The sequence below is a fragment of the Mixophyes fleayi genome, chromosome 2 (assembly GCF_038048845.1).
Source record: "Mixophyes fleayi isolate aMixFle1 chromosome 2, aMixFle1.hap1, whole genome shotgun sequence".
Taxonomy (NCBI): domain Eukaryota; kingdom Metazoa; phylum Chordata; class Amphibia; order Anura; family Limnodynastidae; genus Mixophyes; species Mixophyes fleayi.
In genome coordinates, this window is record NC_134403.1 from 248,428,821 (window position 1) to 248,454,839 (window position 26,019).

At 38.3% G+C, this 26,019-nt stretch overlaps 1 protein-coding gene and 1 long non-coding RNA gene across 2 annotated transcripts in view; one reads left to right on the forward strand and one right to left on the reverse strand.

Moving 5' to 3' along the window:
* The first annotated feature begins 3,209 nt into the window (after nucleotides 1-3,209).
* Nucleotides 3,210-11,873, forward strand: LOC142138809 (uncharacterized). The gene is made up of 2 exons (XR_012688116.1): nucleotides 3,210-3,506; nucleotides 11,557-11,873. It is a non-coding gene; the product is annotated as an uncharacterized LOC142138809 (long non-coding RNA).
* A 486-nt stretch (nucleotides 11,874-12,359) lies between these two features.
* The window catches only part of CRYBG2 (crystallin beta-gamma domain containing 2), a 61,606-nt gene continuing 47,946 nt past the window's right edge, over nucleotides 12,360-26,019 (reverse strand). The window contains exons 15-20 of the mRNA XM_075197767.1: nucleotides 24,661-24,790; nucleotides 16,248-16,387; nucleotides 15,704-15,827; nucleotides 15,461-15,619; nucleotides 13,956-14,115; nucleotides 12,360-12,811 (exon numbers count right to left, since the gene is read on the reverse strand). Coding sequence (XP_075053868.1) covers nucleotides 12,723-12,811; nucleotides 13,956-14,115; nucleotides 15,461-15,619; nucleotides 15,704-15,827; nucleotides 16,248-16,387; nucleotides 24,661-24,790 — 802 coding nt within the window. The 3' untranslated portion in view covers nucleotides 12,360-12,722. The remainder of the gene's footprint in view (nucleotides 12,812-13,955; nucleotides 14,116-15,460; nucleotides 15,620-15,703; nucleotides 15,828-16,247; nucleotides 16,388-24,660; nucleotides 24,791-26,019) is intronic.

The window sequence follows — 26,019 nt, forward strand, 5'->3', positions numbered from 1 at the left end:
CTCCGTTGGCCCTCCATTCCCTCAGGATACAATTCAAGCTGCTTACCCTCACGTATAAAGCCCTCTTTAATGTATTCCCCTCCTACATCTCCTACATTATCAAGAAATACTCTCTGCACCTTTGGAATTCCCTGCCCCACTCACTGCCCTCCACCACTATCATCTCTGTTTGCTTCTCTGCCCCATGCTTTAGAGAATACTAACTCTCTCTAGAGCATGGCCCTCCTTATCTCTTTGTCCTCTTTGAAAGTGTTTTGTTTTAGTTGTGTCTTCTAATGTAGTTGCTTTATCTATTGTCTCTTCATGTATTGAGTTTTACTGATTCTATGTTTCTCTTGCCTCTTATTTATTTGTATTTGTTCAGTTTACATTTTGTTGATTGTATGGCACTATATATATAAATGATGATAATTATACACTCATCATGCTGGAGTTTAAATGACTCACAGATATTTTGAATGTAATAAGATTATCATATTAATTAGCTTGTTTTTATTTTTCTTTATGGTTTGTATTTCAACAGTTGCCTGTTATCACAACACATTACTTACTTTTCTCATATTTCTGCTATATCTAAACTAAGATTACGCCCATTTGTAAGATGCTTTTGTTATGCCATTTCATTTCTATTTTGGTTCTGGTGTTTTTGCTAACTCTCACATCAAGTTTCCTTATGAATATAGACCTTTCTAGTCATAAGAATCCTCTTTTATATCAATAACTTGTTATTAATGCAACCTCATGATGTGTTTGTTCCTTAATTTGTTATGGTTGAGTAATGAGGTGTGAAAGGCTAATTTAAGTTAACTTTCTGATCTGAAGCTTCTTAATATTACTATCAAGTAGAAAAGCTTAAAATGACTTCATAGCTAGTAGCTGTCACTGACCGGACTCTACAAACTATACTTTAACTCTAAACCAGACCCATGCTTCCACACCATGGGCCTGCAGTGGGTACAAATGATACTGCTGAAAACAAGCAAACTCAGGAGATACCCAGAACTTGAGTCGGACGCATCTGCGTTGGAACGGCCTTACAATACATAGTGTAAGAGACTTACCTGGTCTCTCATTCCTGTTCCCGATCTCAGCCGCCGCTATGAATTCCCTTCTCCTATATCAAGAACGCTCTGATACACTGACTGTGTCAGAGAAACAAGTTACCACTTGGCATCTGGCTTCACCTGTGTATCCTTGTTCTGCTTTCTGCTCTGGACTTCTACTTTGCTGCCTGTGCTCCTGTGTATCTGACCCGGCTATTTATACTGACTACTCTGCTGACTGTGCTCCTGTGTATCCGATCCGGCTATCCATACTGACCACTCCACTGTCTCAGCTACAGTGTATCCAACCTGACAACTCTTCTGTGTGCAGTGTTGCTTCAGTGTATCCGACCTGGTGTTCCACTGATTACAACCTAGGATTCTTCCTTGTGTGCTGTACCACTTCAGCTATTAAATACTGCTTTTCTGTGCTGTACTACGACCTCTACAGAGTCTGCTCTCCCTGGTTCCGCTTGTTCTCTTACCTACCATCTATCGCCTATCACATCAGTGGGCTAACCCAAGGGCTGCGTCCTCCGGCAGCAAAATCCATCCTGCCTTGCGGCGGTTCTTGGTGAACACCGGGGGGCTCTTTAGACTCCGCGACTTGGGCAGGCCTGAGCTGACACTGACTGATCGAAACCCCTGGTGAGATGGAACACATAGTCTACGTTAGTCCAACCCTCCCCATCCCCATTCTGCCTCTCAAGTCATAGGTAATATTAAGCGTCATTTGCATTTAGACATCAATTGCATGGAAATGTGCTCATTGGCATAATTTTAGTTTATGAGCATGCGCAGAGCTATTTCATGCAAGATACTCTATGCAAATGCACGTACATCCGATCATGAATCAAGCCCCATATGTTCCACTGTAAGTGAGGTTACCTTCTGCTACAAATAGCTTAGGATTTTTGCAGTGCTCTACAAACTACAGTGCAGAAAGGCATGATTTGCTCTGTTTTGATGTCATGTGCCTCACCTAACTAAACATCAGAATAAATGCCATAGTTTTCTCCCGGAAAACTCAAATACTGATTACCATAGTGTGTTACATATTCTTTAACGCTAACATTTCTCTTCTGTTATGGGGCAGCCTTGGACATTAAAGGTGAGTTCGACTTTGTTTACTAGAACTGTAAAACTTTAGATCTAGTGGGAATAGGTGAGATACTATAATTTCATTTTGTGCTTTTGTAAGCATAATCTCTCACACCACTCCTCGGCATCCCCCGATTTTTCATCATACTTTGCCTCTCTCCCCCCCTTTTTCATCATACTGTGCCTCTCTCCCCTCCTTTTCATCATACTGTGTCTCTCTCCCATCCTTTTCATCATACTGTGCCTCTCTCCCCTCCTTTTCATCATACTGTGTCTCTCTCCCATCCTTTTCATCATACTGTGCCTCTCTCCCCCCCTTTTTCATCATACTGTGCCTCTCTCCCCTCCTTTTCATCATACTGTGTCTCTCTCCCATCCTTTTCATCATACTGTGCCTCTCTCCCCTCTTTTTCATCATACCCCCGCAAAAAAAAAAAAAAGTGGAAAAGAAATGTGAGTTTAAAAAATACAAAAAAAGCCCTCAAAAAAACGTTGGAAATGAGGGCCCGTGCTGGGCCCCCTGGCATGCCCGGGCCCGTGTTATTAGTACCCGCCCCACCCTCTCGGCGGCCCTGATGGGAGGTATCTACATTTACGCTCCTTAATGAATCAGGCCCAAAGTAAGCACAGTGCACATCTTAGCCTTGCAATGCAAAGAATTGCATGTATCTACTCCCCTGATTGAGTTGATTCACTTCAGCCAATCAGATGCCCTTATTTTTAATTATATTCTATTACTTATTACAGTTTATGTAATTACATCTGCTTTTATTTTTGTATTTATTTACACAATCTGTATTTTTATAATTGAGATGTGTTCACATCTAATGCTCCATTCTATCGCCGTGGTAAGCATGCGCTTATTTTTGTCAGCAGCGCAATTTTATTCATATAGTATTCCTGCACTGATTTTCTGTTATAATATTTCTACACTGATGCTCTGTTATAGTAGATGTTCCAACATTGTTTTGCTTTTCTTTGAAGCACACAAATATTGTTTCAAATATATTCAAAGATTATTATCCTTAAAGTGATTTTTTTGTGGTTTCCTGTACAATCATAAGTTTAGGGAAGGCCTGTGAAATCGACCTGCCTTAGTGAACAGGTGTCAACCATAAGCTCATCACCAAAGTCAAAATATTTTCGGTCTCAAAAACAGAAGTTGCTAGTACATTGTTTTTACTTCCTTTGTAAGGCTTTGCACCAGTGGTAGAAATACTTGACAGAGAAGGACCATAATTATTGCTACAAAGCTTCTGAGCGCCTAGTACAGATTTTCCATACATTATGCAACGTTATCTGGTCTGGTGTGCAATTCTGCTGTTCCTTATGACAATGGTCCTTGGCAGTGAAGATATGGCGGTGAGTGCTTTTTTACGGAGAATGTTGATTAATTGTTGAGAATGTACAGAAAATAGAGAGCTGTATATTTATTTTATCCCATGTCTCTCTTATCTGATCTAGAATACGTTCTTCCCCATTTACTAAAAAAAATATTATTTGCTGATATAGAGAAAATGAAAGAACATATCAAAATATATATAATATACTTTACTCCATCCATTAAATTTGCAACACTGTTATGCTTGTTTATTTATTCTGATTATCAAAGTTTTAATGAAACAATCTCCACAGGAAAAATTGGATCAAACCTTGTTTTTTCTTTTCTTAGAGCAGAAACTGAATAGTGTTAGCTGATATCTCAATTAATGAAAGCGTAAAGTACTCTTTTCATCCTAATTAGATATATATACAGTGGTTGAAGTAGAAATTCAGAAATGGCGGTATGGAAAATATGAGTGAATGGAATTTATTAGTTTAACAACTAAAGCAGCAAGAGAAGCATTGGTACGGCACACCAATGCCACCAGCCTACTTTGACCATAAATATATATATATATATATATATATATATATATATATATATATATATATATATATGTATATACGTGCATATATATATATATATATATATACAAGGTTAAGGTGGAAAATTAGAAGTGGCAGCATGGTAATTGTACCTATGTACCTTAATGGAATGTGATACTTATATATATATATATATATATATATATATATATGTATTTTTATATATATATATATATATATATATATGTATATATATATATATATATAAATATATGTATGTTTAAATATAATTATATAATGCAGCTGCTATAACATAAACTTAGACCACCGACTAAATGTACCTATCAATAAGCAGTGTGTATTACAATGAATAGGGTGGGGCACCATGCCACAGAATATTTTTTTGTGACTGTGACTTCAATATCCAAAACTGTTCACAACTAAACCTTTCAAAGGACTCTTCTGAAAAATAATTCTCCACTTAACTGTTGTTTACGGTACAGCTCTCACTGCAATAAACTCTCCTCCATCTGTACGATAATTGATTCATCTACCCTAACTAGATACTCAAAGTCCTAATCTGTGACCTATAAAGGCATGTCATGATTGACATAAGGAGCTTATCATAAATTTCCTTAACATACTACTGCATCTCTGGTTAAGATAGATTTTATTGATTTGAGTGGGAAGACGGTGTCACAAATTATAACATACTCTTTAGAATTTTAGGGTATGTCCAGATGTTTGGATATTTTTTTTGCATATCTACAGTGCTTTGATGCTTCATACATGCTCTTCATACACCTGTACATTCACGTGGAATGGAAATCTCTAAAAACAAAAGTCTATATGCATGTTTTTAGGGTATGCCAGGAAAATCACAACTGCCTAAAACAACTTTTTTTTTCAAATGAGAAGTGCATTCCTATGGGAAAATTCTTAAGGAGTAGAGATTGTATTCTAATGCCCCCCTCATCTTCCCTTGACAATCAAGACAAACAAATATTACTTTTTATAAGCAGTTAAACAAAAAGAAGTATGTTGAAGAATTTAGCCATAGTATGATTTGAGCTTTCCTTAATGTACTTCACAAAACAGCACATTAAAAATGATCTCTCGTTGTGCCTGTTCAGAATAGCATAATGTTTGTGTTTATATTAGTAATATAGTTGTTGAGGTTGAAAAAAGACCATCAAGTTTAACCTATTTTAGATCTCCTCCTCACAGTGGCGCACGCAGGGGGGGTTTCTGAGTCTCCAGAACCCCCCCCCCTGCGCTAACTAAGTGCCCACCATAGCGGCACTGTCCTATACAGCAGCCGCGGCGCTGTCAAAGAAGCGTCCACGGCGGTGCTGTATTGTATACAGCACCGCCGCGGACGCTTCTTTGACAGTGCTGGGGCTGCTGTATAGGACAGCGCTGCCGAAACGGAGCTGCTGCGCATGCGTGGACGCATGTGCAGCAGCTCTCTCTCGTGTTTTGTTTTTTACTTTTTTTTGGGGTCAGGGGGGGAAACCCCCCCCTGACAAACCTGCGTGCACCCCTGCCTCACTTATATTTGAAATTGATCCAGATGAAGCAACCGCCAATCTGTTTCAGTCTGTAAAAATCTCTCCTGACCCAATATTTCAGTCCTATTTCTCCCTGGATTCACTACTGTCCTTCATTTAAATTAACAGTCGTATCCCTGGATATACTTTTCTGCTAAAATTTTATCTAACCCTTTCTTCAACATATCAATTGAATCTGCCATCACAATCTTCCCTGGCAGTGAATTTCATATAATGACTGCCCTTACTATAAAGAAACCCTTCCTTTGCTGGTTGTGAAACTTCCTCTCCTCTAACCTTAGGGTGTGACCGCGTGTCCTGTGTATGGTCCTTGGGGTAAAAAGTTCCCATGAAAGTTCTCTGTATTGACCCTTAATGTATTTGTACATAGTAATCATATCCCCTCATAAATTTCTCTTTCTAAAGTAAACATGGCTAAACTGGCTAACCTTTCCTCATAACTTAATGACTCCATACCCTTTATCAATTTTGTCACCCTTCTCTGAACCATTCCTAGTTTCAAAATGTCTTTTTTATAGAGTGGTGCCCAGAGCTGTACTTCGCATTCAAGATAAGGTCTTACCAACGATTTATATAGGGGGAAAATTACACTGTCTTCCCTTGCATTTATGCCCCTTTTTATGCACGACAATACTTTATTGACCTTTGCAGCTGCTGCTTGACATTGAGCACAATTGCGAAGTTTACTGTCTACGAGCACTCCCAAATCCTTTTCCATTTTAAATTCCCCTAAATTTATCCCATTAAATTTAGAGATTGCGTGCTAGTTTTTGATCCCTAAATGCATAACCTTACATTTATCTATCTTAGACTTCATCTTCAATTTAGCCGCCCAAGCATCCAGTTTATTCAAGTCCCTCTGCAGAAACTATGTCTTACTCTGATTTTATTATCATCTCTGATTTATTTTGTCATCTGCAAAAATGGAAACTTTGCTCTCTAAACCAACACCACGGCCATTAATAAATATATTAAAACGTAGTGGCCCCAGCACACAACCTTGACGTACACCATTTAAAACTTTTAACCAATTAGAAAATGTTCCATTTATCACAACTCTCTCTGGCAGTGCATGTCGGGCATGACGTCATCACGCCCGCCCGACATCCATTGCGGAGCGCGTCGGAGGAGGAGACCAGGGAGGGAGCCGGATCGCCAGCTGACAGCACGGTAAGTATTTTCTTCTTTTTTTTCAGGGTTTTCTTTTTTTTTTCTGCCTCCGGAGGGCCCCCCTGGGCTGCAGGGCCCATATATATAATCATTATTTTTTTATTTTTGTATATATAGGGGCCCTGGTGCACTGCTGTGCCCGGGGGCCCAAGAGGTTCTTAAGAGGGCCTTGCTTATATTTGCAGCATACATTTCCCCACCAGTGTGATACAATCAGGCTTCGTTACATAGGGAGCAACTGTGTGTTCAATTGTAAAGCACTACGGAATTTGCTGGCGCTATATAAATAAATGTTGATGATGATGATGTGTGTTCCAGCAGGTCTGCTCTCCTGTTTCATATAGCAGCAGTAAACATAAAATACTGGTACTTTGTATAAGGTCTAAATGCATAACTATGAATTAACTCCAGCTGCAGTAGAACAGTGATCCACTCTAGAATAAGCATGTGGTTTAGTCCCCATTTCCCTCCCTACATATACTTAGAAAAACTGTTGAACTATATTGTAATAGGAAAGTTTACAACAGAAAAGGCATTTAAAAGTATAAAAAATGCTCATCTGGTGGTTCAGGTGAGTCTAGACGGGCCCAGTGGTTTCATACTGCTATTGTCGGTAAACTTCAGAGTAGAAACACAGTATAGTCCTTCCCAACAGCTTCAGAAGGTATCCAATGAAACTGGAAGGAGTGTGGCTGCTGGGAGTCAACCTCAATGAGGTCTTTGTGACAGTCACTCCAGGCTGTACCCCTGGGATCTGGCTCAACAACTCCTGGAGCCAAATTTGTCTCAGACCACAGAGACAAAGCTCTGGGAATAAGTTGTAGTGGGAGATATAGATACTAGACTTCCAAGCAAGGACTATTAGTCAGAGAGCAGGCTAAGTCCACCTGTCAATTGAATTTAAATGTATCAAGCACAGTTATGGAACCTAACCTAGTATATTGTAAGTTATTCCAGATAACAGTGAAGGTGCCTGCAGGAGTAGAAGTAGCCAGTGGCAACTAGTTGCTGACAGGAAGCAAAACCCATAAAGCTCAATGCACAGTAGGCTTATCCCATCATAACACTGTTGTCTGAAGTGTATATGTAGGATCCTTTCATGTCATATACAATAACCTTTACTTAAAAATAACTTATAATTCTTTCATTATTATTATTATTACTTTGTGACAGACCCGGGCCTTATATTGAGAATATCGTGCCAACCCGGTCTGTCCTCAGTGGGCCAACTGAACAACCATGGCCCACTCTGTTATTAAATGCTGCCCGGTGGCCAGATCTGTTATTGCTGTGGTGTCCGGAGAGGGAGGGGAGAGGCAGCTCACAGGAAGTGTGAATCAGCTGTGGATCCTGTGACATTAAAAAGTAGTGGAACGGGTTAAAAAGAGGAGGGTCAGGACCTTATCTAAAATCAGGAGGGGGTCTCTCCCTGTTTGCTAACTATTGTTTTCGCAAGTCTGCAACACAGTCCGAATGGCACCATCACCGCAGGGGGGAGACCACTGATGTCATGCACTATTTCCACCCCTGTTACCACCCAAACTCTTCATACCACCAATCACAAGAGGACAATGAGTGGGGGTTGTGGAAGGGACAAAAGGGAGCTGTCTGGGGGAGGGGGGTTGTTGTTGGAGAATCTTGAGACAGCGAGGACTTGGACTGTTGGAGAGTAACCGTATTCTCGCATGGCCTTAAAGAAATGCTTGAGGCAGGAGCTTCTTGACAGAGACCACTTCATCGGGAGACACTCGCAGATTCTGGGGAATTGGTGAGCCTACATCGGTAGGGAGACTATACCCAGGGTCCCACCAAGCTGGTGGAGAGTTGGCCGAGCGGCTGGGATCAGCAAGATACACAGACCCACCTTAAGGATCAGAAACCGTGGCCCACTTGGATTGTCAGCTGTGGATTTTATTACCAGGAGTTTGGGCCTGCTAGGACTCTGTGCTTGGAGGTAACCTGCTGGGGACTTTGTTGGGGAGCTTTTACTTGCACTGGTGATTTTCTGACACTTGATATATTTGGTGGGGGAACAAGTTTCTCCTTGGGGAGCACTGTTGTATTTTACTAAGTGTGTACACTTTGTTTAATAAAAGGGATTATTATTTCTTTCCTGTCTCCTTACCTGTGTGACCTGTGTACCTAGAGGACAGGGTATCTAGTGAGCTTTGGTTCTAACCCCGGTGTCCTCACATACTTTGATAGGCATCCCTAGCCTAACTTGATGGATTGAAAATGAAGCAAACTACTGTAAATACAGGAAAAGTGGTAGTAAATGCACTATATTCTCTATCAAGTGTTCTAAAAATATATATATTTTTTAAATTATAATTAAATTCTAATTGAAAAATAATCAGACCATGAAGTAAATTTACTTTATTTACAATGCCAGTTTTGACATTTATAGTTAATTGATCAGTTTACTTATATGGGCATTTTCTTTAACCCATAATACAGGGATTCTTACAGATTTGTCTGAAAATATGATAGTTCAAATATTGTTGATTTTCTGTCTCCTTTACAACACTGCTTTCATGAAACCATTTTGGTGCAGACCCATAGTAGAAAAGTTAATTTATTTGTGTTGCCTGCTTTGAGGTTTTTCTTGTATTTTTTTTTACTTGGATGCTATGGGTTTTTTTTTCTTTCACCAGTACAATTAGTTGTTTTGGTTTTTTTCTCCCACTAAAAGAGAATTTCACTGACCAATAAATCCCAGGGGATATATTTACAATACTGCGAGTTTGAAAATGTGGAGATGTTGCCTATAGCAACCAATCAGGTGTTAGTTATCATTTGTTTAGTACATTCTACAAAACTACAGCTAGAATCTGATTGGTTGCTATAGGCAACATCTCCACATTCTGAAACCCGCAGTTTAGTAAATATACCCCCAGGACTTATTTTTAGGATTTATTTTCCTTTAGTTCTTAATCTCAAACTTTGACAGTTTTTTATTTGACAATATGCTTTTTCAGTGTTGTTAGTTTGTTAATACACTTTCGAGTATGTCTAATGCAATGATTCTAGATGTTCTCTAACTACAAATTTGTGGAACAATAAATACTTTATTTGTTAAGCTTAATGTACCCACACAGATTTTTTTTTCTCACCATATTTGTGATCTTAGAATTGTAACCAATGCTTTTACTTGAAAACATCTTTGAAGTTATGTTCAGCCAGCTTTGACTGTCGAATCTTCAAAACAATTATTATTAATATTTACTTTGCATCATTATACAACTGAGAACAAATATTAACACATAAAAATGTTAAGGAAACCTGGCTGGCAAGCTTTCGATATACAGGAAAATATCAATTTGGTACGTGAGGTAAAGTACCACAGATTGCATATTGGTCCAGTCATATTGCATTGGAAAAAGTAGGTTAAATGATCCTGTCAAACAGCAATGTTGTTTTGGGGCCAGTAGGTTGAGTATAAAAACAGAATAAATATAACGTTTGTGTGAACTGTGTTGATGGCTGATAATAAGGTAGAATATTTTCAGCACGTTATGAGGTATGGGAATTTTATAATCTTGCTGAAGAGGTGAGTTTTTAGGGAAATATTATAGGTATTTTATATTATATATATGGTAAAGAAGAGGCAACCTATTTAGTGACTGACAGAGCAGTAGAAGAATGTTTTGTGAGGACAACCTGTCTAGCCCATGCATTCAAAATAAACTGTAGGGGGCAAAAGTCTGGTTAGAGGAAGATATGTAACGACGGAATTGCAACAGTCAATACAGGTGATTATGAGTCCGTGAATTAAGGTTTTTGCAGTATTTTGTTTGTGATTTATGCATATTTTAAAGATGTTCTTCAGATTTATGTAACATGATATGGATACAAACTGGATGTTGAGAATGATACCTAGGCAGTGAGCTTTGTAGGATTTATTGTGTTTTCAACAGAAATAGAGATGTCAGTTTCTGTTGGGAATATTATGAGCTCCACTTTTAATAGCTAGAGATTGAGGTGAGAAGAGGACAAAGAATGTATGAAATGGCAAAACAAACAAAGAAAACATTTGGTAATGTGAGCCAACACACATGGTGAAAAATACAAAAGGTATAGATAAATTTGGTTGTCATCTGCATAGAGGTGATACTAAAATCCAAATGAGTTTTTTTTGTTTTCCATGAGGAGTTGTATAATTAGAGAAGAGCAGAGGGCTTACAACTGAGCCTTGTGGTCTCCAACTGACAGAGGAATTGGAGAAGAGGTAGATCCATAGAAATAAACAGGTGTATTGATATGTGTATCGGCAGATTTAGTAATTGTCAGTAATCTTTTGTGTGCATGCTTACTATATAAAGGTTATCTGTTGTTTCAAACCATTCAATGTCATGATCCTTTAAATAAAAATATCTTTTGATAGAAATAATGGAATGTCAGCCTTGCATTATAGTAAATGCATTGTAACTTGGCTGTACACGTAAGTGTCATTTAATGCCAACTATGATTTTGAAAGCATCTACTTATAGAGAACTTTGAAGACTGGGAAAGAGTTCAGCTCCATTGTTGGTGGCATCTAATTTGCCTCAACAGCACTGAACTCTCTCCCTACCTTCAAAGCTCTCTCGACTAATTGCTGTCAAAACTAAAGGGCAGCTTTTAAAATGTGTACAACCCATGTAAAGCAATTGTTTACTAACCTGTATTTAGTACCGATAACAATCTGTTTTAAGGCTTTGTAAAACAGCTTCTGCTAAAAAATAAAGCACTGCTCACAATGACAATTTGGCTTTAGTGTTGCATACATGTATTAATCTGGGCGTCTATTTCTTTTACAACAGACAAATAAGACTTCAAAGGAAACTGAAGGTATAAAGTCTTCGAGTGAAGTTCCAGAGGCTTCAGCCATGATGTTTGCCATGTTAACATTTTCAATCGTTCAATATATCCTGAACAACTAGCTTTTGCTTTCCATGAAAAATGAGGAATGATGTCCAGACCAGTCAAGAAGATGCAAGAATGCTTAGATGATCATCACAAATGTGCCCTGGAAACATAAAGGCTATACAAGTGATGACAATGTACGCGCTTTCAATAAAACTCTCCATTGCCTCTTGCAGTTAAACTGTTTTTCCTTAATAAATTGTATTCCACCATGCAGTGTATGTTGTAGTTACAAACTAGTTTGGCCAACAATTATATCTCCCTTTACTTTACTAAAAGGTGAAAAACAGATTATTATTAAGTATTATTAATATTAAGTGTACTGGCCTGACATTAAGGTTGCATTATCAATAAGTGATCCAGTAAGCACTAAAAAAGAAACACCACAGAGTCAGCTGCGTGTTCAGTCATTTTAATAAGGCCCAAAAATAATATAGTATATACAAAATCACCACGAACTTGTGAATTAGAAAAGATGAAGATAGGTAAATGCTGTATAAAAATATATTTACATACAATATAAATATTCTAATATCTGAAACATGAAACACAAAGATGCTTGTTAATACTATATAAAGAAAATCTATTTTGCCTCTGTCATGTTGGTCTGGGGTTTCACATTTCAAAGATTTTGGGGAAAGGTTAATAGGTTGGTATGTACAAAGATACAAATATGCAGCAGACAAGACTGGCAATAATGGGAAAGAACAGAAAATTGTCTTTAATGAAATCCCCGATTATCATGGCAGAGTATCCTAAGTGAGAGGTGCACAAGGTCCAGAAGGCACCTCAATTTAGGCAATATTACAACAAACCTTAGAGGGGCGTTGGGATTATTTAATACATTTTGGGCTCCTAAGCATAGACCTGATGAGAGTGACTGTTAACACCTGAAGTATGAGATCAATTTGTAGACAGTTATTATGTGCATTGTATTAGTGTTAATAATAGCACTGTGAATATTCAAATATATATATATGAGAACAGTAGCTTTATAGGCAGCATGTGAAGAACACAGATTATCCTGGAGCTGGAAACGTAATATGTAGTAATAAGGTTGAACTCAAAACACCTGCAGGTCCCAGAGTTGAGTCAGTCTGTCCTCTGCATTCTCCCATACTACAACATGGTCTGAGTCATAGCTATGCCCACCTGTGACACCAGATGAAAGGAGTTAGTGGCAGCATTAGTTGATTTCAGTAGGGCTGGGTAGGTATGTTGGAAAACAGTATGACTTTTTTTTTTTTTTTTTAAAAAAACAAACCTCCAGAAACAATCGAACTGCAAACTTTCAGTTATGAATATAGTGAAACTTGAAGACAGAACAGTATTTCAAATTATGACACTTACTTTCTTGAGAGGCACTTGAACTTAATGATGTATGAATGCTTACCAAATTGGAAATGGCATTCAACAAAAGCAAATTAGATTTTATCTGTTCATAAATAAATGCCTAAAAAAAGCTGAGTGAAATAGTCCTTTGGACATTTTTGTAAACTAGTGCTGATGTGCTACTTCCATCTGGAAAATTGCTGCTGAAAAATAGGAGTTTTTTGTTGTTGTTAAAATGACAACAAAACTGGCTGCAAAATAAATTATTTTATGTTTTATATTGTCACTCTAAGAAAATACATGTATGTTTAGTAGGGCTAATCTGGCATTAAAAAGCAGCCCTGGTATAAGGGGCACACCATACTACATCCAACATGTGCTCAAAGCCAAACGAGTACAGCAGTCTGTGTCAAGCGTTTTCTTTTATTTGTTGGAAAAGACTGACTTAGGTTAAATAACTAATTTTGTCAAAAGTTTTGGAGCCCAGTTCAAGGCACTAATAAGCTCAGGAACTATCCCCTCTGGCAAATGACTGCCAGACTGGGCCTGGTCTCCAGTATTGCCCTTAAAGTTGTAAACCTAAACTCCACCTCTCTAATGAATAGCTTTTATTATATTTACTTTGTTCATCAGCAAAATGTCCTATATGTTTCCTTACTGTAAAAAAGATCTAGGGGTAAATGTATGAACATGCGGGTTCTTCAACAACCGCGTGTTCAGCGTGTTCGGCGATTAAATTTCAAGCGGCGCTGCCTTGTAAAGGGAAGTTTCCCTTTATAAGGCAGCGCCGCTTGAAATTTAATCGCTGAACATGCTGAACACGCGGGTGTTGAAGAACCCGCATGTTCATACATTTACCCCCTAATGTTAGTTTTCTTTTTGAAGGTGATTCTGATGTTATAAGTAACAAAGATAACAGTAAAAAAATGAAAGGTAACTTAATATTATAGTAGTCATTTCTCACCTTTTATGTCAAGACACAAGCCCTTAAATAAGCAACTCAGTATAAGCCCAGAATCCTCCAGGGTCCACGTTTGGATAGGCTTGCGCCCCTCAGACCACATGACCACTTTTGTCCCTGGGCTAGACTTGCCAACTATCTGCAGACTCATTTGAGGAGCCAGCTGTCAGGAAACACAAAATGGGTATGGTTAGATACAGTAACCAGTTTTACACATAAACACACTTGGATATGTTAAATTTACCTAAGGACTGTAAGGACCAATGCACAGAGTTAAAGCTGTTTGTAATAATTATGTAATTTAAGTAATTCCCTTTAATTAGAAACATTTAACGAGTAGCTACAAAGGGCCTGATTCACTATTCAAGAAAATATTGAGATTTCTTATTCAAGTTTTTCTGGACAAAACCATGTTGCAATGCAAGGGGTGCAAATGAGTTATTATTTTGCACATAAGGAAAATACTGGCTGTTTTTACATGTAACACACAAATACTTGATATCTTATTTGTACACTGAAATGTAAAGTTTATCTAGGACATGCCCTTCCCAAACTATAAATCTGCCATCACATTTTAAATTTACCTCCCCCTCCAATGCAACATGGTTTTGTCTTACTTTTGCTTAACTTTCCTTAATAAATCAGGCCCAAAATGTTTATGTAATTTTCTTTTATATAGAAGATTCCATACAGTGGACAAGTGATAAGCATTTTTATTTTTTAAATCAGAAAAGACCTTGAATATGTAGGTCTACCCTTTTGACAACACTTAAAATTTGCCTTGATCTAATAGTGTAGACTGGTAGAGGAATCCTGATTCAGGATCTCTTTGCTTTTCTGTAGCCTGACTGAGCCAGGAACTAAATTAAACTAAGTTCCTAAACTACATTCCTGCCAACATTCCTGATTGGATAAACAGAACAATTTAGGCTTATGTCCTTGATATGTCCAAGCCAGAACCATTTCATATTAGACCACATTCTTTCTACAGTAGGCCTTGCCCCTTTTTCTCAATTCGTTTTTCTAAAAATCAGGACTATTTAGCAAGTAGGTCATTAGGCCTCTTGGCTTTGTCTTCTCAGTGGTATCTCTAGAACATTGTTTCTTAACTCCAGTCCTCACGCACCCCCAACAGCTCATGTTTTGAGGATTTCTGTCTGTGGAAGTAGGTGGGATAATTACTGACCCTAGCCAAGTAGACTAAGTCACCTGTACATGATTAAAGAAATCCTGAAAATATGAGCTGTTGGGGGTGTGTGAGGACTGGAGTTAGGAAACTCTGCTCTATAGTGATCATTTATAAATGATCAAAATGACAAAAGGGGCTAAACATTACTAGCAATACCATTTATGAGAGAACAGCTCTTGTGAGTCCATTACAATTACATACATATATGTGCAGTTTTCCCCTTAAAGAAACGGAAATTCACTCAATAATGTTGAGCCAGTAAGGGATGGCTTGCAGAACATTAAAAAGGATCCTTCACAAGAACATGTTTTCTACTGACCTGATTCTTGATGCGTCCTTCCTCATAGTACCAAAGATCACAGCTTCCCTCCTTTAGCTCAGTGACTTGGACACGTCCAGCTTTCATATCCTCAGTTGGCTCTGGAACACATAAGAACAGACCCAGGGCACGATTCCGAAGGCGGAAATACACCCTCCTCTGAAACAGGGAAAAAATATAATTAATACAGAATGATAATTATATACCTTTTATTACAGCTCATTGTACTTGCTGTGATCTCACCTGTCTAATAGGACAGAGTGATCCAATTCTCTGAAGGCCACTGTATAGCAACCAGTTAGGGATCTGTGTGTGTTCTAGTAACCACTGCCTGCCGCGAAAATCATTGTGCTCATACAACACCCATCTGTATAAAGGAAGAAAACACAGACAAAGAAAACCATGTAGGATACAAATACTAAAAGGGAACTGCAGATATTATATAAGGCTGTTTACCCAAGGGTGCTGACTTAAATGCCAGTGGTACTGAATGTCAAAAGCAAATGAATTTGACATGCAGTGGTAATGAGAATTTAGACTTGTGGGTTAGGTAAATGAAGCATGCAACATACATAAAATGGCATGGCAATTCCAATGCTCCCAACCACAAGTGCAAATAGTTGTGTGTCAAAAAATTACAACTAAAAGCATGTTTTTGGCCACCTGTGTGTAAAGGCCCTAACATGTTTAGATCAAACATCAAAAATTAATCATGGAGAAACATGGTGGAAATAATGAGATGTGGAATATGAATAAGGACATTTCCCCCCACTATCCCATCACTTACATTCCACTTGCCACTCTTACAGACAGCACATGGTTATTGTATCCTTCACCCTGTAGACTCCGAACTTCCCCTGTGAATTCCAGCTCCTTCCCCTCAAAGCTCTCCAGGCCATGAAGTGATATAGAGGGAATAGAGAAATACTGCAAAGGAGAAAGCGGGACTCTGTACCATTGTTTATCAAACTGTGCACTATTCATTTGTTTTTTTTAAACAAATCTCAAAGAAGAACTTGGCCTTTGGCAACCTAATATTTAGTGGAGTAAGTATACAATAATATACATTTTTGCAAATGCATCTCTAGCTAAGCATTCCCCAGATGCAGACACCACATGTGGCCTGGCTTTAACAAGACTTCCCTTAATTGTAAAAGAAAACCATTAGTTTGAATATGTAAAAAAGAAATAGGCGCTAAGGACCAAAAAACAATAGTGTTATTCTGGACCGCAGCTCGCCAAATATTTGGGATCTGTACCCAATATCAATAGCATAAAAGAAAAAAAGTAGTAGAGCGCTGGAACCAGATAATAACATTTAATACAAATTTAGTGCTATTAGCATACATAATACCACAAATCATCAATATGAAATATGCTAAAAATGTATTAAAATCTGTAAATTCAGTTGCATAGTCTCATATTGGAATATAAATACACTGGGATCTAGACATATGTCAGTGGAGCATATGTTCCATGATGTCTAGAACAGTAGAATCATGCAACATAATATGTATAAAAATAATTAGAAAATTGTAAACAACACTGTGTATAACAATATAAAACACTGATCATAAATTCAGTACTCCCCCAATAGATGTGTCCATATTAGAGATGGGCGGGTCCGGTTCCCCGAGAACCGAACCCACCCAAACTTTGGGTATCCGAGTACCGAGCTGAGCAGCCCGTCCGTTCCGAATCCAAATCGAGGCCGAGCGTCATCGTGACGTCGTCGGATCTCGGGGCTCGGTTCTCGCGATACTTCAACATTATAAATACACGCCTCCACAGCAATCCATCGCCATTTGACAGAGGGAGAGAGCAGGGTGTAGTCACAGGCTGATTAGAGCAGGGACAGAGAATCCAATATTCTTCTTGCAATTGCTCTAACAAAAATCGCTAGAGAAGAGAGGAGGATAGAGGTTTATTATTATTTGTTAATATTTGGCACACCCCAGTGCTTTTGGGGTGTCCCCCATAATTGTGCATAAATATTTCTGGCTGTCAAAAGTCATATCTGTCAGCAGTATCTACCAACTAATTGTTAGCACTCCTCAGTGCTTTTGGGGTGTCCCCCATAATTGTGCATAAATATTTCTGGCTGTCAAAAGTCATATCTGTCAGCAGTATCTACCAAATAATTTTTAGCACTCCCCAGTGCTTTGCGCTCAGAATGGATTCAAAGCAGTCCACATATGATCAGAATGAGCAACCAGGTTCTGTCACCAGTCCTGATGTTAGTGTTCCCAGTACGTCATCTGGCCAAGGCGATGTCAAACAACAGAGTGTTTCCAAATTAGTGCAAAAAACAAAAACCAAAAATTTACTGTATTGAAGCGAAAAAGAAGTGTAACTGAGCAAAAGTTAAGTGACGATAAAAAAAAAATTGCAAGCATGCCATTCTACACATGCAGTGGCAAAGAGAGAATGAGGCCTTCACCTTTGGCTATTAGTGGCAGATCCCAAAAAGTTACCCAGCCTACAATTGGTGCACAACTACTGTTACGCGTCAAAGCCGAGCTGCACGATAACAGTAAGGCATTAGAGGAGAATGTTAAGATCTTGAACTCGGATCAGAACGTTTTGGCCACTGTGCTTGATCCAAGGTTTAAAACCTACATTGAGTCTTTACTTGTAAATGAGCGAGATGTGAACTTTTGCAAGGAGCTATTGCTCAGCAAGTTGGCCGCTAAACTGGGCCTCGGCTTGACGACGTGTCCTCCTTCACTTTCTCAAGCTGCTGCTGCTCGTAAATAATAAAATTTCCCAAAAAGAAGCAGGGAAGACGCAGGGGGCAGACCAGAACAATTTAACATCTGGGCTGGTTTGAAGGATTTTTCAAAAAAATGTGTCACTTTGCCCATAACTCCATCCAATACGAGTATAAACATGCAAAGGATGGTGGAGGATTACTTTCAAGAGGTAGTTGATATGGAAATGTCAGACAGTCCCTTTCCTTACTGGGAAGAAAAGCAGGCCATTTGGAAACCCATGTACAAACTTGCTTTGCAATACCTAAGCTGCCCACCCTCCAGTGTGTACTCTGAACGAGTGTTCAGCACAGCAGGGAACTTAGTCAGTGATCACCGTAGAAGGTTACTTCCCAAAAATGTGGAGAAAATGATGTTTATAAAAATGAACTACATGTTCCACGAGGAAGGCCTTCACCATCCAAGACATCCAAGCACTGACTGTTCTCTAATGGCGGATTCAAGCGGCGATTAATTGATAGTCTGTGATGATGACGTACACACTGATGAGGGTGAGGATGAAGCTGAAGATGATGACGATAACATCTTTTTAAAACTTTCTATGTAAGTGTAGGGTGCAATCTACCCCCAAAGAGGAAAGGGACTTGTGGCATTTCCATATCACGTACCATCTTGAAAGGCTGCTGTTAGGGCAATTTATCCTTAAGGGTAGGGTGTCATAGACAGAGTGACCCCAAACTGGCTTTGTCCATTTCTCATAATATTGTACAGTCTATAACGGCTGAATTTTTTTGTATTTTATACAAGTGGATGGGGGCCTATAGAGACAGAAACCAAACTGGCTTTCTCCATGTCAATTAATATTGTACAGTCTATAACGGCTGAATTTTTTGTTTTTTTAAATAAGTGGAGGGGGCCTAGAGAGACAGAAAGCAAACTGCCTTTTTCCATTTCTTTACATATTTAACTATAAGTGTAGGGTGTAATATACATCCAAAGACGATGGCTGCATTGCCAATATGCATAGATGGAGAGGAAGACAATCTGTTTTGTGTGTAGAATAAATGAAGGCCTACAAACGAAGAATTAAACAGTTTTTTTGATGATTTATTACCTCAACAATTAGATTACTTATCTCTAAAACAGTTGGAGCACTAAATTGGGTTATTTTAGGCCCAAAAACATTGATTTTCCAACAAAATAGCAAAACAAAACCAAACAAAACCAAAACCAAAACCAAAACACGCAATGGCGGTTTTGCAAAACCAAAACCAAAACCAAAACACGACGGTAATCCAGATCCAAAACCGAATCCAAAACCAAAACACGGGGGTCAGTGGCCATCTCTAGTCCATATATTCATTGAAGTTGTAGAATAAATGAATCCTTATTTGTAACAAAGTTATTATTTCAACCGGATGCTATAATAAGCTGTTAAAAAACAGAACTCTCAACAATGGGGGAACAATCCACAGCACCAGATATGGCAAATACTGTCAATCAGCTTGTGATACTTATCCAATGGAGTTTTGTTGTCCTTCTCAATGGGAAACTGGAGTGCACAGTGAATAATGAGTATATCGATTTTCAGGTACAAAGAATAGTCTCTAAATCCTGGGGTTATAAATTGCAAGGAACGGTCTCAGTAATTTCAGCAAGATGCAACTGTTACTGGTGCATTTCTCAGCTGTTAATGCTGTTTCATCAGATGCATAGAAAGACTTTGTTTACTACCAAGAAGGAGTCATTTATTCTACAACAACTATCTAATTAGTTTTCTACATATCATCTTGCATGATTCTACTTTTCTAGACATCATGGACCATATGCTCCTCTGACATATGTTTAGATTCCAGATTATTTATATTCCAATATGAGCCTATGTAACTGAATTTACCAATTTGAATTAATTTTTAGCATATTTTATATTGATGAATTGTGGTATTATGTATGCTTATAGCATTAAATTGTATCAAATTGTATTATCTGGTTCCAGCGCTCTCCTAGATTTTTTTTTTTCTTTTTTGCCTTATTTTGAATCAAGCAGACAAGAGACTCCTTCCCACCTACTTACATACTATAAGAGAATGAAGAGAGAGGTAATTATACTTACACAAAAATGACAGACCACTCTGACAATGGTATTGTATTTGCATGCATAAATTAAAAACCCTTTTAAGGATATTTGTCAAAGCAAACATCAGAACAATATATGCCATAGGTAACAAAGAAAAAATAGAAAAATAGAAACTGTTTTTAATGTAAGAAAATAAGGATCATTTAGACCCATAATTGACCGAGACTCACACTGGTGTATTTATGCCACTGCCACGTAGGAAAGAAGCAGTAATGCAGTTTAGGAGGCACAAATTACGCTAATTGAGTACACATGGGACAAAATTCCTGGCTAAAGTACATCCTGTTTAGGGATTGCTGCAAACTGACTGCTAAGTATGAAATGCTCTGCAAAATATCAGTATTTGTCTTTGTGGTGGAATATGGAACAGCGTAATATTTTGTAGATAAGTAAATTAACAATCTCCTAAAAATGTATATAGTGTACACTAAAATGGGACTTTCTGCAGTAAAGGGTCTCTGGGAATCTGAATGTTACAAATGTACACTTTGATACATTGATAATATCTATTTGCTGTATATCTGTGAGGTACATACAGAAAGTGAAAGTTGATGAGTGTGAATTAGGATACCTGAAGAAGTCTTATATTTCTTAAAAATATGCAAACATTTTTACAGAATTTATTTCCAGGTGGGTAGCTGAAACAAGACAATAGTCTGAAAATATCTAAAGAGGTTTACTGATCTACAATATGTAAACGCAGTATTGCTGTTCTGCATGGTAAAAAATAAATGGATTGTTTGCCGTAGGCATTTAGCAGCCTTTTACAATACTTCTTAGAGAAAACGCAAAGATCAACACACTGTTAGAATACTTGCATATTCACAGCCAAACACATGCAGCACCTGCAGGAGATATCCTCCAGCACCCAAGAAACATGTATAAGGCAGGCAGAGGCACTAAAGTGCATTCAAGACTCAAAGCAACAGATTCATTCAAAAACAAATAATCAATTAGCTATCTTCATCTGAGTAAGTTAGTGAAATGGATCAATTATTTGGAGTATTTCTGCTTATCATTTCTGCTAACAAAAAGGGTTCAAGCATTTTGCTAAAAATTTTATATGAAACAAATGCATGGCACTTGGGATTTAGAAACAGCGCAGGAGAGAAGTTTTCTAAAACTGTACAAAGAATTAATTGTAAACAGTATCTACCTGGGCTCATTGCCAGGACTGAGCCACATTCTGCTGCGATGTGCTCCAAACAGAACACAAACAAACATCAAGTCAATAACATTCTGGCATTGAATAGAAGAAGGCTCACGGTCCCTGTCTGTTAGCATTGGTCTTGAATTTTGGCTGATTACAGAGAGCGTACTTATTTATTTCAGATATACTTCTCGGTGTATACAAATAATAAACCATTCTTTCAGAATGAGCCACTTCTGAAAAATTTACATGGCAACCCTTTAAATTCATATCATGAAACTTGTCTGTATTGAGATTGAATGCTACCTACAAAACACTTTTTGAAGGGCTCATTATTTTAGGGTATGGGCTTCTGCTCAGTTTGTGATGTGCTATCAAGTAAGTTTATATTAAACAATTAACGGGGCTAACAAACACCTTAACAATTTCATTGTTTCAGTGATGCTGTATCCATTAAACAGTGTTGTAGCCAACACCTAGAACCTGAAATATATATGCTCTTTGAAGGAAGTTTTTATCCTGGTAAATTACTATAATGATCAATATTGATTTAAAATAATGTTTTTGCATAATTGATTTTTACAATAACAGAGGTAATCATCATAATTTATTTGTTAGTCACCTAGTCATCACAAATCTCTGCAGTGCTGGACAGTCAGAGTTTCAAATCATCATTATCATCACCACCATTTATTTAAGTAGCGCCACTAATTCTGCAGTGCTGTACAGAGAACTCGAACACATCAGTTCCTGCCCCATAAGAGAGAGAGAGAGAGTGAGAGAGAGAGAGAGAGAGAGAGAGAGAGACTAGGGTCAATTTGATAGCAGTCAATTAACCTACCAGTATGTTTTTGGAGTGTGGGTGAAAATTGGAGTACCCAAAGGAAAAACACGCAAACACCAGGAGAACATACAAACTCCACACAGATAAGGCCATGGTCGGGAATTGAACTCAGGACCCCAGTGCTATGAGGCAGAAATGCTAACCACTCATACAAAATACAATCACACATAAAGAGAACAGACAAGGTTAATGATGAGGTACAGATGTGAGACTAAGGGTAGAGAGGACCCTCCTGGTAAGAGCTTACAATCTACAGAGGGAGGACATTGCTTAGACAATAGGAGCTAGTGGTAAGGTGTGGCCATGGTGTTGAAGCCGATAGAACGTGCAAAGGGAATAGTAGCAGGTGTGGGTAGAATAGGTTATAGTGAAGAGGTGGGATTTGGGAGGGCACTTGAAAGATTGAACATTGGGAGAAAGTCTAGTCAGGCAGGGTGGGGAGCAGCAAAGGACAAATCTTAGAGGCGGAAGTGAAAGGTGGTTACTAGAGAGGAGGAGAGGCATAGTTCAGTAGCAGAGTGTCTCTTGTGATGAGGTCAGAGATGTATGAATGGGATCAGTTGGAGAGGGCTTTGAAGGTGAGGGTGAGAAGCTTGAATTGGGAGGTTATAGGGAGCCAGTTCAAGTATTTGCAGTGTGGCGCAACAGATGTGGAACAGAGGAAGATCAGTCTCACTGCAACATTTAGGATAGATTATAGAGGCAAATATGTGTGAGAAGAAGGCCAGGTAATAGGAGGTTGCAATAGTCAAGGTGGAATATAATGAGAGAATGTAGAACAGTTTTTGTAATGTCTGAGTAAGAAATGGGTATATTCTGGCAATGTTTTGAAGGAAGAGATGACAAGACAGCAAAAGGGGACTGGATGTGTGGCGAGAAGCGGAGGACAGAGTCAATAATTACACCAAGGCAGTGGATTTGGGAAGGGGAGATAGTGATTCAATGAGGGAGAATGGGTTGTAACACTAGGGGGGGGGGGGGGGTGGATTATGAGCACATGGGATAAGTGAGAAGGACAGAGGTCAAATGAGGAGAGATAGATTTTTGCATCATCAGTATAGAGGTGGTGGTGAAGGCCGAAGAGATCTATAAATTCACAAAGAGAAGAGGTATAAAGAGAGAAAAGCAGAGGGCCAAGAACAGACTGGGGAAGGGGATAGGTCAGTAGTAGAGACACTGAAGAAATATTCAAAAATGTAGGAGGTGAACCAGGAGAGACCAGTGTGAAGGCCAAGGAATTGAAGTTTGTCAACAACAAGAAGGTGGTCAACTGTATCTAAAACAGCAGAAGGGTCAAGGAATCTGAGTAGGGAGAAGTGACCCTTCAACTTAGCCATTAGTAGAACATTGGCTACTTTAGTGAGTGGAGAGAAAGTGAGTCAGGCTGTTATATACAAGCCACTCAAGTAGTTTAGAGGAAAGTGGAGGAGAGAAACGGAGGGGTTGCTGTAAAGAGAGGTGTGGTCAAGAGATGGTTTTTTGACGATTGAAGAGATAAGCACATTTATGAAGATGGAAAGGAAGGTGCAAGTAAAGTGGGACAGATTAAAGTGATAAAGTGATATAGGTGCTAACAGGCATTGGGGATGAAGGCATGGAGGAGCTGGGATAGAGTGGAATTGATGGAAACTGAGAGGAAAAGGAGAGTGTTAAAACCTTGTCTTCAGTAACAGTGGAGAAAAAACAGGGTGGATATTTGAGTGGAGAAGAATGTGGGGTGATAGATCTGGTGAGATTACTTGATGGATGGTGTCGATTTTGCCTTTAAAGTAGGTACCAAAGTCATGAGCAGTGAAGGTAGGGAGGGGTAGGGGTGGACACTAATACAAATGAGTGAATATTAGATATCTAAAATAGGCTTGCTTGGCAATAGAGAGGGTGGTATAGTAAGAAGGCATAATAGATTTGTAATGGAGGAAGTCTGAATTGGAGGTCATTCATAGGTTGACTGGATTGGTGGAATAATAATTTTAGGGTAAATAAAGTTAAGTACTAGGTAAAAACGTAAGTAAAAAATATAATTACACTTTAAAAGAATTAGTATAGGGTAAGTATGTGAGTATAAAACATAATACATATACATTTAATATATATGTAAATGTCAGATTCAAGTTGCTCCCAAACTGTTATTTGATTTACCTAGAAAAGCCTTATAATACTATTCTACGAACTAGAGGTTGTAGTGGGAGCAGAAAGTATTACCAGCCAATGCTTTCCCACATTCTACATAAACCCAGTAGGACCTGCCAAAAAACTGACTAAAGTATCAACTTAAGGAGGGAATGAGCATTAGTGTCCCAGTAAAAGTTAAAGTTGAATTTATAGCAGAACTGTGTAACTTTTCATTCACATACGTACAAGGGGAACCTTCTTGAGAGAGCGTATCATGCTGATTTCCTGGCAAGCCATTGCAGTACGTGTGGGAAAATCTCCCTCAGCCAGTATATACTGCTCCCCACAGTAATCTGCACCTTCATACAAAATCCAACTGTGGAGAGAATGAACAGTAAAGGAATTGCAAGTTCATTACTTATGTAATCCTCAAAAACTTCTGCAGGGCGTTAAAAATACGCTTTTATGATTTATTTATTTTTACATGTTTTATACTTTTAAAAATAGTTATTAGTGTTAGTAGACTTTTGTTTTGCATGTCCACTGGGTTTCTGTCCTACATGTCACTTTATGATGTCTCTTGCTGCTTTCAATGAGGTAGCCCAGATCACAGTAACTAGGATGTAGACAATGATACTATTAAACCTAAGATATAAACTGCCTTATATAAAAGAGCTAATAGTAATTTTTACAAATAAAAAAAGTAAAGGTTCCTGTACCTTGACAGAACTTGAGATATTTCATTGTCTTTACAATTGTGGTGGAGTTTAGTACAGTGTGACCTCTGTTATCCATTGTCAGAAAAGGTGACTAAAAGAGGCTGACCGCATTGTCTTTCAACAGACTAGTTTACAGGAAGTCTGCTATATGTGGGAAGTATCTCCCTTTACAATTACAAAATTGATGTCAAATTATCTTCTGATCTGATCTGAACTTTTAAATATGCATTTGCAAATGTTATTTGTAGCTCTTTTAACCCAACTTGCATTTTAGGATTATTTGTCCTTTAAAAGATCAGCATTGTTCAAAGTTAGCCTGGCATTTTACTACAACTCTGTTAAAAAGTATAACAATGTTTTACACCTACACTCCACAAATAGATGGAGCCTCACATCACATCCTTATGTGCATACCTCAATAAGACTTGATGCAGGTGAAAAATCTGAGACTATAGTCAGTAGAGCTGCTGTAACATCAATTACCCTCTCATTGTATATTAACACACATTGATTTCTGTGGGACAACTCTACAAAGCTGTCAACCACTCTCTGTCTGCTCCAGTAGAGAAACACCTCCTGCCTAGCATTGCAACCTGTCTGCATCATAGCAAGCAATGACAGGCCAGTGAAACTGAGGGAAAGGAGCAACAGTAAAAAAAAATTGCAGATGATATAAAAACAGTTAGATTTTGCAAAATGCTATGCACAGAAAAAGCTATGTATTACTGCAGTGACAGGCAACTTGAAACACTTGAGGGACGACATGGGCGGCACTACAAAAGTGACACACATTACCCTTAATCTCAGTAATGGTTTAAAAAAATATATTCACTCAAAGAAAGAGATACATCCATCTGTAATAATTTTTATCTGCAGGCATTTTAAA